The sequence below is a fragment of the Phaenicophaeus curvirostris genome, chromosome 1, assembly GCF_032191515.1.
Source record: "Phaenicophaeus curvirostris isolate KB17595 chromosome 1, BPBGC_Pcur_1.0, whole genome shotgun sequence".
Classification (NCBI taxonomy): Eukaryota; Metazoa; Chordata; class Aves; order Cuculiformes; family Cuculidae; genus Phaenicophaeus; species Phaenicophaeus curvirostris.
Window position 1 is genome coordinate 184,367,667 of NC_091392.1, and position 14,567 is coordinate 184,382,233.

The window sequence follows — 14,567 nt, forward strand, 5'->3', positions numbered from 1 at the left end:
TTGATTCAGTGTGCAACTTTTCTACAGGATGCAGCAGTTCAGGAAGAGACTGCTCCAGTGTGGTTCCCCCATGGAGTCTCATGTCTTGCCAGCAAGCCTGCTCCAGCATGGGCTCTCCATGGGTCCAGATGTTCTCCCAGAAAACTGCTCCAGTGCAGGCACACCATGGGGTCACAATTTCCTTCAGGCACATCCATCTGCTCCGGCGTGGTGTCTTCCATGGGCTGCAGGTGGATATCTGCTCCACTGCTAACCTCCACAGGCTGCAGATGAAAAGCCTGCCTTACCGTGGTCTTCAACATGGGCTGCAGGGGAATCTCTGCTCCAGCATCTGGAGCACCTCCTCCCCCACCTTCTTCACTGACCTTGGTGCCTGCAGGACTATTTCTCTCTTATATTCTCACTCCTCTCTTCAGCTGCTGTTGCACAGCAGGTTTTTTCCCCTTCTTAAATATGTACCTCAGAGGTGCTACCACCATTGATGAAGGGCTCAGCCTTGATCAGAGTCAGGTCTGTCCTGCAGCTGGCTGGCACTGACTCAGTCAAAGGGGAAGCTTCTAGCAGCTTCTCATAGAAGCCCCTGTAGCCCCTTCACTACCCCTCGCCACACAAACCTTGCCACACTCACTGAGACCACAACCATATCACTCCAATCTCCCAAACACCATCACCTTCAAAACCTAAGCATTATCCTGGATATTGTCCCCACAAAGCATCATAATGTACTTTTTTCTACGATATTTTACTCCTCAAAGGTCAGTCGGATTGCTTAAAGTATATTTCCTCTACAGCTTATTTTGATGCTTATAACAAAAGAAAACTTCAGGCAAGTCTTTGTTTTCAGCCACTGTACAAACCTATAGACCTAGGATGGTTACTGTTAACTTGCACATACATAAGAACAAAATGTTGAAAAAAATAATTAAAAATATTACTAGGGAAACTGAACAGATTAAAAATCTGCAAGCTACTTATCATACAATAATACCAAAATGTATTAACAATTACTGCTAAATGCTACTTTTCCCAATAACTCTCTTGGCTGCATTAATTTTTAATAATGCCTCAGTAGCCTTTCATTAGAGCTTTTTAGAGATCTCATCTTGCTACACTAAGCATAGACTATTTAGCTGGATTTCAATTTTCTAAATAAATAGAAATGTCAAATAGTGTTTCTTAAGTCAGGATTTGGTTTTAGACCACAAATAATTCCTTCCTATCTCCCAGGAAATCTTCAGGATTTCTTAAAAAACTTTAAATCAAAATTCACATGGGCTGCACTGCCAGCTGCAGCTTGTACCACATCCTGGTTTTACTATGAAGTACGTGGTCTCCTCAACAGCTTACATACTCTACAAAATGCACATGTAAGATTTTTAAACCAAAGATTTTTCAAATAACTAAGGCAGCAAAACCATACACAGCCAGTTCAGAGGTACTGCTTAAGCAAAAAAACCCCCATTGCTCATCCTCAAAACGCCACACCCCTCCCTATACTGGGGTGGGGGAGAAACAACCATTTAAGAGACCAATATAGAAAGACATAACATGACCACAGACAAAATTCAGAAAACTGAATCCCTATGTTAGCAGACTGGCACCAGTTTAGTTTAGATTGCTTAACAAGCTTCCTTACTGAGAAAGCCCTAAAATCTACTCTAACTCCACAAGGAGCAGATGAGAGAGGAATTTTGAAATAACAATCTAAACGAGTCTTAAATTTTAAGACTCCTCTGACCAACAGAAAGGATTTAGACTGTATCAACATCTCAAGTTTCTTATGGCTTTTTCTGCATATCTGGATACCAACAGATTTTGGTAGAAGACACATTTCAGATTACTCTCTTCTCAGGCTGAAGTAAGTTTTGGCTAAAACAGAGCTCAACTGACTTAATGTTTAAAAGCAAGTTATGTCATAACTAGTGCAGGAGAAGAGCTCAATTGCAAGTATGGGTAGCCATTCTAACTTCAGAACACAGGATAGAATTACAAACCAAAGCTGGGATAAACGATCAAAGAGCTTAAGTCTGGACTATTAAAAAAAAAGGTATTGTCTATCTACACTCTGAAACCTCTTAAGTGCTTTAAGTTTAGTTTTAGGAGAAGAATTTCTTTCTTAAAAAAAAAAAATCAACACTTAAGGCATATGGAAGCCCATATGTGGCTCAGACTCTGATATTAACAGATGGTGATAATTCCCTCAGACACTTCACGAAGTAATAAAACACAAAGTAATAAAGCATCATTTAAAGATCTTTGTGAATTCAGGTGGACACTGCATCAGAGAAGATAACCTGATGCGCTCAGGGTTTTCCACTCATACTATTAAGAGGGTGTTTGGGGTTTTTTTTCCCATGTAAAGCCTCCTTTCAATAGTATCATTTCTTAATAGCTAAACTTTACCTAAACAACAAGCTTACACCTTTTTGTGATGGTACCAACTCAACTAGAGAAGTAACAGCTTTGGTTTTAGTCTCATTCCGTTGAAGCGTCTGCTTCCTCCTTTCCCATCCTTCCAGTGTTTCTTGTAGTTACACCAAAGGCTCTTAAAACATGTTTTATGTGTATTTGCATTAGTTTGAGCTGTTGGGCTTCTGAAAAAGTGATAGCTTGCTTAGTAAAGTATACTTTTAAGCGAGAAAGAATTATAGACTTGAAAACTACTTTAACTGAACCAGGACATGCAAAAATCAAGTAGATCTAGTGTTCCTAAATAGAATTTCACCACTTCTTAAAAAACCCACAACATCATTTTACTATCATTAATAATAAATAGATAATATATTTTAACAAGCATTTATACTAATAATTAAGGAAATCATTGTGACTGTGAGAACCGCAAATAACCTGCTTCTGGATTTCAGGAAATACCTGTAAATATCAACTTTTTCATTGAAAAATAGTCCATTTTAAAGACAATATCAACTCCTCCGCAGTGAGCACTACCTTTTAAATGTTGAGACTGACTCCTGTCAGTAACTAAACCTACACATTGTTCCAGTGACAATGTGTTTATTACTGTACAATTTAGCTTGAAAGAATTATTTTCTTTGCATGAAGCAAACTATAAAAATTTCATTCCACAATCACCTTTCCTTAATACGTTACAGTTTCTAAGTTACATATAGTTATACACACAAAGTGCTACTGAACTTTTCATCTATGAATTCATGAATCTATTCTTTTCAAAAATCTCAAGGCAGGATTTCAACAGCTTTGGCCCTATACAATATAGTAGTAATTTTTTTCCCCTTCTGCTTTATTAAGTATCTGTAACTTTGAAGACTCTGCTAATAGCTCTTCCAGTTTCATTTCAATTCATGCTAGTTCATTGAAGAAGGTAGTATTTATAGTATACGTTAAGAGCCACGAAGTTTCATTAACTCAGTATTAAGCCATTAATATTAACCTTATACATCTTTAACAGAATATCAAATGTAGCTATATTCTGTATTTCTGAAATTCAAGAAGTATAGCTTACCTACAACCATAACTGTGATTTCCAGAACTGACAGACACTCTCAGGTTTGTGTGTTTCATCCAAGACTAGTTATTAACAAGCAGGCACAACAGATGAAAAGCAAACGCTGCTGTAGCTCAAGGAGGTCTGTTTTCTTTCCTGGCTGCATGTGGTGCAAATTGTCCTTTGCTGGGTTAGGCATAGCAATACTGACTGGATTATTTGTAGCAGATACTGCAGCTCACACTGCGAGATGAGAAAAAAAGGATGCTATAATTAAAAGGCTTCCCAGATTCACTCCACCACTCACTTTTTGGAAAGGAGTACTATTATATCTGCACTAGGAGAATCAAGATCTAAATGTGCAAATGATTAAGGGATTGGAACATCTGTCATATCAAGAAAGGCTGAAGACAGCTGGGATTGCTTAACCTTAAGAGAAGGTTTGAAGAGGTCTTTATAAATGTGTATATGCATTTGTAGAAGGAGTAGGGAGGGAAAGGAGTAGAGACAAAGGAGCAAGACTCTTCCCAGTGACACTCAGTGACACAATGAGTTGCAACAAGCACAGGAAACTCCACTTACACCTAAGAAAAAATTTGACGTCAGGGCCTCCATCCTTAGAAACATCCAAAACCCAGCCAGGAAAAGGCCCGGAGCACCTTGCTCTAGCTGACCCTGCTTTCAACATGGACTTTTGTCAAGAGACCTCCCAAGGTCTCTTCTACCCTCAACTGTTCTACAATTCTTTGCAATTTCTATTATTCTGCTGGCTTATAAAAGTGCTTTGACGATGAAGTTTCAGGAAGATCTCGTAGTATTAGAGCCAAAGAGGAGAATGAAGAGACATGATTATTGAAATGATTTTGATGAGAGGAAAAAAAAAAAAATTGTATTGCATGTGAGTCCAAGACAGCATGTTGAAGTTTCTTTTCAGATAGAATCAATTCACTTCAGTCTTGGACGGCAGATGCAACTCTAACAAGTTCTACTAAGTCTATTTCTGCAGACACATAATGCTATCTAATATTTCAAAAGATGCAACGGAGGCGGCAACATTTCCACAAGGAACAGAGCGAACAAGAAAGTCTTTCAAATCACCTAAAAGCCACATAAAACAAAGCAAAAACTGGAAGACTTCTGCAGGTCATTTGGAGCCATAGCTGATCACACAGAAGTAGAAGCAAAGACTTTTAGAACCCCCGAGACTGAAACATGGGGCAGGAATTCCACAAATCTCTTCAGGGAAAAAGGATCAGAAGAATGAAGTAGCTCCCACTTCCAAAGCATCTTGCTTGGAAGATCTTATTCAGTTAAATGCAGTCTTACTCAAATGTTTCCACAAGTTTCAGCTATTCAGCATATGAAAAGTCAAGCCATCAGTCACATACATGACTCACAAATACCACACACCTTGCCATTTACCAAAACACAATGTATTCCACTAAAGTAATAAAAGGGAAAGAAGAGGTACCAATACTAATTTTTTTGACAACTTTGTGACAGTGAACTTCTTGCTCATGGAGAAACACATTGAGGCAAACAATTCTACTGGATATATAAACCCTGAGTTTACAATCACAGCTTTTGCTGGAGCTCTCAATCTCAAAAGAAAATGGCAGAAGTCACCAGATGTAAAAGTGTAACACAATACTTGGTAAGGTTCTTTATCTCCTTCCTCTTTGCGTACTTAACATACCCACAATGCAGCTTCCAGAGGCCCCATGATAAGTTTCATTTATTTACACAAAAATTATGATTTGAAGAGGGATGAAATTGCTTCCTTCCTACCAAACTGGCTTTCTCTTCTCATTTCAGGGAACACCTCTTGCCCTATTCTACCAACATTCCAACTCCCACAATTAAACAGCTGCAGATAATGCCCTTCTGCAAAGGTGCTGAATCCCCAACTACATTTCCAGACCATTGGGAAGCTTATTCTCCCTGGATAACATGCTCAGATAAAGTAGTTGAAACACTGCTTTTCACTTCTTTTAGATCTGTAGCAATCTTTAAATACATTTGCTCACATTACAGAAATGCTACGCAAATGGAGCTGACAACACCCTGTCACTACATTCTGATGCATAAATCCTATAGGAAGACAGCCTTCCTATTCTACTAGCTATAAAACATAAGTCCAACTTTAAACAAGAAAACTCTTCTGATTTCAAATAATTTATTTTTTTTTTTAATTTAAGGTTCTTAACACTGAAAGTGACATAGCAAGATTTTTGGCTCACAATTAAATCAAGAAACATTTTTCAAACACAGTGAGTACACAAACTATTACTGAAAAGTAACAGCAAACTCTGATCAGTCAGGCATGAACAATCCAAGATAGGACTTGCCTTCATTCAGTTCATTACTTGCTTGAACATGCATTTTGTGGTTGCTATTCTATATTTAATGAAAGTATACTATATTGCTTTCTATAATTCTACAGTAGGAAAAAGTCTTCGTATGAATTGGTTTGTACAAGCTCCTTTGTGAACCAAAGTACATGTCATTTCCAAATTCATAGGTTTGTTTATAGATATTGAGAAATTTTCTTTTTACAAAACAAGAGCAAAAAAAGGAAGAAAAACCCACAAACAACCAAAACCAACTAACCTGTTATAATGGCCCTTAAAGCAGGCAATCAAGGAAAATTTCATGTAATTGAGTATTTGTCACAGAATATGAAAACTTACAAGGAAAAAGAAAAAACAGAGATCATGTTAAACAGATTATACTGCCATATTACTGGTAATGGTGATGGTTTAGAAGGTTCTTCTCCAAGAATGATTATTTCTGTCCTCCCTTCTACACTGTCCTAGAACTACAAAATCCATCAAGTACCAAATAGTTTTGCCTATGAGCAAATATCTTGCCCTATCTTACTTCCAGCTCGTTCAAAAACCTAACTCCTATTCTGCATAGTTAAGAAAGGCCTCCAACTGTAAACAAAAGGGTAGTGAAATAAACACTTTCCAAACATAGAATGCAAGCATTTGTAAACTGTTGAATAACATAAGCAGTATTCACATTTATGCAAGCTTTCAGTGAAATTTCAGTGAAGGTTGGAATTATTTCACTTAGGCAAACCAATTTTAAACAAAAACAGGTAGTCACATTATCAGGTTGCATTAGTATAAATGCATTGACATCACTTGTATATATCTCAGTAACACCAAAACTACTTGGACTTATTTACTGAAGATTATTCTACTTTTGAAGTACGTGGAAAAACTCTAAATCACAAAAGTTATCACAATGCAAATTTTAGTAGTCAGTAGGTTGATAAGAAGTTGAAGTGCTTCTCTACTGGAAATAACAATCTTTTTCTTAGTGTTGAACGTCATTAACAATCTTCCTAAATAGGATGTTATGAAACTATAGTTCAAGTATCCGAAATCCATCACAAACCTATAGTTGAAACAGGTATTTCTTATATTAAGGAACCAAAATGTGACTCTACACAAGTTACCCCCCTTTTTTTTTAATTATTTGTTATCTTTACACTGAATGTCATATATTCATAGTGTATCCAAGCCAAACTTTTGCAAGATTGAAGTAGGAGGTAGATCTCTGAATTCAAAACTGATGTTTGAAAAGATCTGCTGCCTCTGATTACAAAAGCAAATTCTAAATTTGATTCAGGCTTAAAAAAAGCTGAAGGGTTCTTTTTATACAAGAATGAATGAAACTTCACAATGGGCTATTTCCAAAAAATATTAATGGTAGTTAAAGATTACATTCCATCATAAAACAAATGGAACTTCATCAGCACACACTATTATTCGGACCCTTTGACCATCAGGCACATATAAGACATTTACTAGTGAGGTAGCTGAAATGATACTGTTCTGTGTAAAGTACTAAAAAATGCTGTAGTAATGGGAAAGCAAGACAAACAGATCTGAAGTAGCAGATTTACTAGACAGGTTAAGATACAAAACCAAAAAAAAGTGTAGTACCAAGTAATGAGCAGGTAAGATTGAAACACTGACTAAAACAGCTTGAATAGCCTATAAACACAGCTGTGTTAATACTCACAGTATTTATCAAGATATAAAAGTCTCAGAATTGGTACTAACCAAATCACAGACTTCATCCCACTTCAACTAAATTCACTATAGCATGAAAGGGGAACGAACGCTTCAGTAGGAATTCAGAGATGATTATGCAGGATTTGCGTGTTAGGTTTTGTGGGATTTTTAAGGATGTAATATAGACAGTGATTCATACACTTGAAAAGTATGAGTGAAAAGCATTAACGTGAAAGAAAAACTGCACCACAGCCTCCTGGACATCAGACTTCAAATGTCATGAGACATGCCCCTTGATTTCTACTCCTTTGACTAGTCATCTGAAAGCCAAGGGGCTGGGGAGACAGTGAGGGAAAACATGGGTGGGAGAGAAAGATTAGTGTATAACTGAGTATACAGCTAAATACTTAGCCTTGTAAAACACAGTTTAAATGGGGAATCAGGTCACAATTTTGTAAAAATAGCATCTTGAGAGTGAAAGGTGCTAACCCTTTGTTTGATGCAAAAGGATAAAATATAGGCGAGTTCTCAGGTGGAAGTGGGGGGAAAGGCCAAAGACTGGAGGTGGTTTATTAATACCAGTTTCAGGATTTTATGACTTCAGTGTGACAAACATAATAAAAAAGCCTTTCAGTATTCAACTCCTTTACAATCCACAAACTGAATCCTGTAAAGACAAGTAAGATGTACAGTGAAGATGAAAATAACTGTTCAGAGTTAAGCGGCAGTGAATACTCAGGGATACACTTACCCTGACAGATTTCTAAAAAGTTATCACCTGTAGAAATTTATCAATCTATCATACTAAGACACAAGATTCCAAGCCACCTGCTGAGATATCACTAGTGCTTCATAACTGATAAAAGGATGGAAAAAAACTTCCCACCCATAAACACCTGCTGTCAAATATTAGATAAAAAAGCCAAAACAAATCAGTTATGCTAAAAGAAATTAAGTGAGCATTCAGTCATTCACAGATTTTCTGTAACCAAAACTATATTTTCCATGAAAATCCTATATAATGACAACAGCTACAGTACTCAAGTAGCTGCCCCTGGAACATTATTAGTAACTCTTGCCTTTGATACTTCTCTTTTGGTTGGACTCGATGATCTAGTGGGTCTCTTCCAACCTGGTTATTCTATGATTCTATGATTCTTCCTGCATGGCTCCTATGGCTTCTACAGTAACTTCCAGATGTACTTTAGTATGGAGATAATACTAGCAGGATAATAAAGGAGCAGTGGGACAGATGGTAACATGGACAAGGACTGCCACCTCCAGTTAACTATTACCTACAACAAAATTCACACACAGAGAAAAACCCCAACAACTTCAAAATACCCTCAAACTTTGCTTTTTGAACAATAACACCTATAAATAAAGAACTACACTACAAAACTGGGAAGGCTTCCGCCAAGAAGACACAATAAGATTCCCAAGCCTGCAAAGCTAGCTCCATTAGAAAAACAGAAGTCACACAATGGAAGCTAAAGCTCATGAGGCCCATGCTTTCTCAGAGTACAGCAGCATCCAACAAACAAAAGTGATTCTTCCTCCCCCACAAGAGCAGAACTTTGCTACAGGATGTTGCCGAAACCAAAACTGTAAGTGGATTCAAAGAACTCAAATATAAAAAGCCAACTTTAGCTCAAGAAGACCCTCAACCAATGTCTGAAGAACAGAAGTACCAAAGGAAAATCTTTATTATGTTTGCCTCCCATTATATTTTCCCCTAGCTGACCACTACTACAGAAAGCTTGTAGGGTGAGAAGGATCTCTCACATAATCCAACTTGTTTGCTCTGAAGCTGCAAATGCCACTCGTGCAAGAACACAATGTGACAAAGTACTAAAAAATGGCTTACCTCCTGTGATGGGTGACTAACAGTGAAGTAGGATGGAAAAGCCAAGAAAATGAGAAGAGCTAGGCAGAAGCGTGGGCTGCAGTCAACAAGAACAGCAAGAGACTTTTTGAACTATGCATGGTGTTTGACCTAGTTCTTGTAAGCACTCTCTAGCCTGACAAAATATATATAAAAGCTTTCCAGATTGCACAAGGAGAACACTTATTGGCTACACCTGTATCAGACTGAAAACTATTCAGATTTGCATCACATCATCTGTTCAAGATGCATAGCCAAAATGAGCAGCATGTGTCAGCACCAGGCAGTTTCTTACTATCAGTGAGCTTCCAGTTCACCTTTTTTTCCACACTGACATAGCAGCATCACTAGAAAACTCAAAATCAAAGTTCTAGGAAATTCAAACTGAAACACAGGAAGCTTTCTAAAAGCTAAGAAACTATGCAATTCACGTAGTCATGTCTGATGAAAGCTAGACAAGAGACAGTTCAAAATATACACTGAAAGAATTCCCAAGACCACTAAGATACTGAAAAAGCAGAGAACTAAGGAAGAAAGTCAGTAAAAATAACAAAAGGAAACACTAATTAATATATATTCTAGAAAAAACTAATTAAAACCATGTGTGGAAATTTTGAACTAGGAAATAAGTGAAACCAAAACACACTTAAAGCAGAAGAATACGGGTGGGCAGACTGACCCAGTTCCACCTTAATATCATATTTGCTGGAGCACATGGCACAGAACTTTACTTGAAACATCAGTCTAATGCACATCATACATACAAAAGGGCATCAAGAAGCAAAGGAACTATGGAGAATAACAACAAGCACATCCATCACAGCAATAACATCCATGAGAGTACCCTAAGAAAACTGATAGAGCTGTTCCAAGGGGAAAGGCCTCCTCATTCTAGAAGCACAGAACTGGTGTCAAAATACCCCCAAAAGAGAAGTCATTAAGAGCAATCAGAGGATTACGTTTTTTGCAAGGAAAGCCTTCTCCAGTTTGGTGCTTTTGCAGTAAACAAGAGTTAGTGAAGATAACCTTTGAGAGAGCACACTGAACGTGGGAATTCGTATTAAACCCACAGGACAAAATAAAAAAAAAAGCATCATCATAGAATAATGTATGAGGTACAATAAGGAGTTTTCTCCTACTTCCAGAAATGTAAAAAGAATACAATAGTTTAAAGAAAAGTCATTCTAGAAAGTCTTCAGCTCAAAGACTTCTATCTTCTGATCTTCATAGTATTAACACACTAGCCCTTTTTTTTTTAAGGATAACCAAGTAATTCATAGGCATATAAAGTGCTGAATCCTCTCTCCATTGTGCCTTCTACAATGCAATGCAATGAAGAACAACACAAGCAATACTAGAAAAGCTATCAAGCAATACTCTGTTTAAAAAAATTCACTAGTAGAACAGAACTTTGAACGCATGGTAAGTTCAAAGGAAAACAAGTGTCACTAAGAAAAAGAAAAGCATCAAGAGAAACAGCTAATCCCATGAACAGCACAGGCATGCCCATGAACAAAATACTGTCTGAGCTGACAGTCAACTGTTAAAATTTGGCAAAGCTGAAAATCCAACAACATATTAGACATGGAAAAAGATTTCCAGCACTGCATAAAAAGCACTTCATCACCTCACAGATACAATAAATCACCATGTCCACAAACATCAGAAGGAACCACGTGAAGTAAGTCTGAAGTGCAGTAACAGAGACCACAGTATGGGGCCACCAAAACAAACATTTAAAAGTAAAAACTGTCCAAAAGAAACCCCAAGTAGAAAACTTAATGGCAAAGAAGAGTGGCTATCTCCATGACAAGGGCAAGCCAAACCAAAATTTTGACTCAGGTAATTGCTGCTGTTTCCAAGTAGATGCAGGGAGAATGAGTTTACTTATTTAAACTTTACACAGAAGAGAGAAGTAATCTCAGATAAGAAAATAAGTATCTCAATCTTTCATTTCTGATTCTCTCCAATAATAAAAGAAGTTTCAGCTATGCAGAATTCTGCTACTAAAGAGCTATTACCAAATGGCTTAAAGATACCCAATACGGTATACTACAGGTTCTATTTCTCTCAGAGGCTTAACATATCAACTGACATATCAAACTGAAACCAGCTCTTTAAGCACTGTCCCCTCACACTTGCATCAGGAGTCACTCAGAAATAGTAAAGGTAAATGCTAAAGGAAAAGAAAAAAAAAATCAAACAAAAAAACCAAATCAAGTTCTCTCTACTCCCAGTCCCTCCCACACAATGCTTCTAAAATATATAACCACATTTTATTTAAAGTTGCTATTAAAATCCTCAATGTAGAAAGTAAAGCTAATAGCATATCTCTAAACTACTAAACATATTCTGATTCTACCTGCTACGTTCACTATGTTTGTTTCACATGTGAGTAAATTAAGTTTAACATACACAAGCCTAAGTTTGAGACGTTCACTGCCCTGAGAAGAAAAAGATTAGCAGACCCAATAAAACCTCTCTCTGCTTTGGGAATACTGACTATTGTATATTAGAGTCCATCTGTTAAGTAATGACTGATCCAGAATGCATCGCTACTGCAGCAGATTCCCAAGCAGTTTCACATTCATACATGCTTCCCGATGCTAACAGTACTGTTAAATGCTCTCGTGTTTATTTTTAAATACAAGCATAGTTTTCAGCAATAGGAACTAATTAGCAGTTAGGTCTTAAAGGCAAGCACTGTAGCAAGTGCTGTATGTCCTACACACAAATAACAAAATACATTCCAACCTCCCCCCTCAAAGACAAGCCAATGTTAGCCCTGTTGGTGATGCATTAACAGCCAGAAATAAAATAAGCTTAAATATCAGAAAGCAGGAAAGAAGAAAATGATTAAACATCTTTGTGTCTGTCATGATCTATACAAAGCCAGTTAATAAAATAACTGCAGGTCATTCCCTTATTTTGAGAGCTACTTTTAAAGGAATGGGTAATAATCCAATAAAGTTATGATGACTCGTACCACACTTGTACCAAAACAAAAAAAAATATTTACAAATTATGTTTCAGTTAAGTGTCAAACAGCTTGTAGAGAGGAGTGGGAAATATACCAGATTACTGTTTTGACATATTCACAAAACTATTAGGGCTTTAACCCTGTGTTCAGATAAGCCATAAATATTAAAATGATGTGACCAAACCATGTCTTTCCCTGCATGCTGCAGCTTCTCCATTCAGTCTGTGCTAGGTCAAATGCAAATAACTGTCAAACAGAAGAATACATCCTTTTAAAGTGTTTGAAACAAAATACATTCTTTGCACGACTTTTTATAAAACGAGTGGAGGTCAGCAGCATTAAACTCATTTGAAACAAAGGCAGTTTCAATTAATTGCCATTCAGTTTTGAACAGTCATTTTTCTATTCTATTTTCTATGCAAAAATTGAGGATATTTCATTGACTGAACTGCTTCAAAAGCTTTGCTGCGGCAAATCTTGCATTCAGGAGCAGCACCAAATTGCACATAATTGAAAGTGATTCATTTTTAGATCCACTCGTTTGGCTTCTGTAGGTTCCTCAGGCTTTGGTGTAGGTAGCGCAAAAACATTAAGTCATACAGTCCTGCAGTAACTCTTTCACTCCATGAAGTGAGCAGATGACTAAGGAGCTACGTTTTAGAATCTTCTTGTTGCAAGCTGTTTACCCCTGTACAACAGCATTTTGCAACACACCGACCTTAAAGGAAATTAGCAACTGGACTTACTTTGCAGACAAGAATGCGTTTTGGAAAGCACGGCAGATTATTAAGACACGAGCAACCCAACACAATACTGCAATACAAATAACTCTTTATTACAGATACCAAAGTGCATTAAACCCTTGCAAAAATCTCCTTCCTCTACATAAAATACTCAACCAGCTCTGACCTAACGGGGTTAAACCCTTCACACGTTTCAGCCACTAAGAAAAGACACCATCTCAGGCTGCTTTTTTTTTTTAAATGTTTTTCAATCAGAACAAGATACCACATCCACATCGCTCTTCTCCCAAGGAGGCGGCCACCAGGTTATAGGGCAGCGTCCCCAAACTGTGCAAATTACTTCACCTCCTTATTTTTAACACCGCGAATCGCACACGCTCCGGTTCTGCGGGCGACGGGCCGGGGGGGAGGCACTGGGGAGGCACTGGGGAGGGAGAAAGTGGCCTGTCGGCGCCGGGCAGGGTCCTGCGCGGAGTTGCGGGAGCGCCGAGGGGGCTTCTGTCGCACCCACAAGGAGAGAAGCGCAGGCGGCGGGATTAAACGAGGAGAGGGGACCGAGAGGAGTTCGGGGAGGGAAGGCGGTCGGAGAAGGGCCGTGCGCGCAGCAGGGCCGCGGGGGCAGGGGAGAAGAACGTCCCCTCGGGGAGGCAGCGCGGGCAGGGGCGTCGCCGGGGCGAGGCGCCGAGCCGCTTACCAGGTTCAGCACCGTCTCCACGATGTCCCGGTTGCTGACCTCCCCGACCTGGATGAGCCCGATGAGGACGGCGAATTTCATCCGGATGTTGCGGATGGGCACGGCGGGGTTGATCATCCCCGCGGGCAGCACCACGGCGCCCGAGCCCGACGCCCTCAGCTCCCCCATCGCCGCGACGCCGCCGCCGCTGCCGCCGCCGGCCGAGAGAAGCCCCGCGGGCTGCGGCTCCGGCGCCGGCTTCTCGCTCGCCATCGAACCCCCCGCCGTCACCGGCCCCCGCCGCCGCCTCCCCGCATCCGCCGCGGGGGAGAGCCGTCCCGGGAGCCGCTCCGCTAGAATGAGGGATTATTATGGGCGCCGCTGCCCCGTTAGCCGCGGGCCGCCCGGCCGCCTACTCCCTCCCCGCCGCGGGGCGCGAGGGGCCGCGGGTAGGCGGGCGGGAGGGCGGGCAGGCCCGGCGGAGGCGCGCGGGGCCGCGGGCGCGATCGCAGCCGCCGCTGTTGTTGTCGGAGCCCGGACCGCCGCCGCTCACGCCGCCATGTTGCCGCCCCCTGCCTGCGGTAGCCGCCAGGGCGCCTGCGCCGAGCCCCGGCGAGGGGAGGGGCCGCGCCGCGCCCCCCCCGGGCGGCGGAGGGGACAGGTGAGCAGGTGCCGCCGCCGGGGCCGCCCCCCCTCACCCCCTCGCCCAAGGGCGCCCCCTGCGGGACGGGCGTGATCCGGCCCCGCCGCCCACCCGCGCCCCCAGGGCCCCGCCGTACCCTCCCCGCGGGGGGG

At 40.3% G+C, this 14,567-nt stretch overlaps 1 protein-coding gene across 10 annotated transcripts in view; it reads right to left on the reverse strand.

Annotated features, from left to right (window-relative positions):
- Window positions 1-14,194, reverse strand: part of NBEA (neurobeachin) — a 499,111-nt gene extending 484,917 nt beyond the window's left edge. For 8 of the 10 annotated variants that reach the window (XM_069882372.1, XM_069882348.1, XM_069882387.1 and 5 more), the window contains exon 1: window positions 13,794-14,193. In XM_069882372.1, the coding sequence (XP_069738473.1) occupies window positions 13,794-14,045 (252 nt within the window). In that variant the 5' untranslated portion in view covers window positions 14,046-14,193. Of the gene's footprint in view, window positions 1-13,793 lie in introns of all 10 variants that reach the window. The other 2 variants (XM_069882400.1, XM_069882331.1) reach the window with 1 other exon arrangement.
- Between the last annotated feature and the right edge of the window lie 373 nt (window positions 14,195-14,567).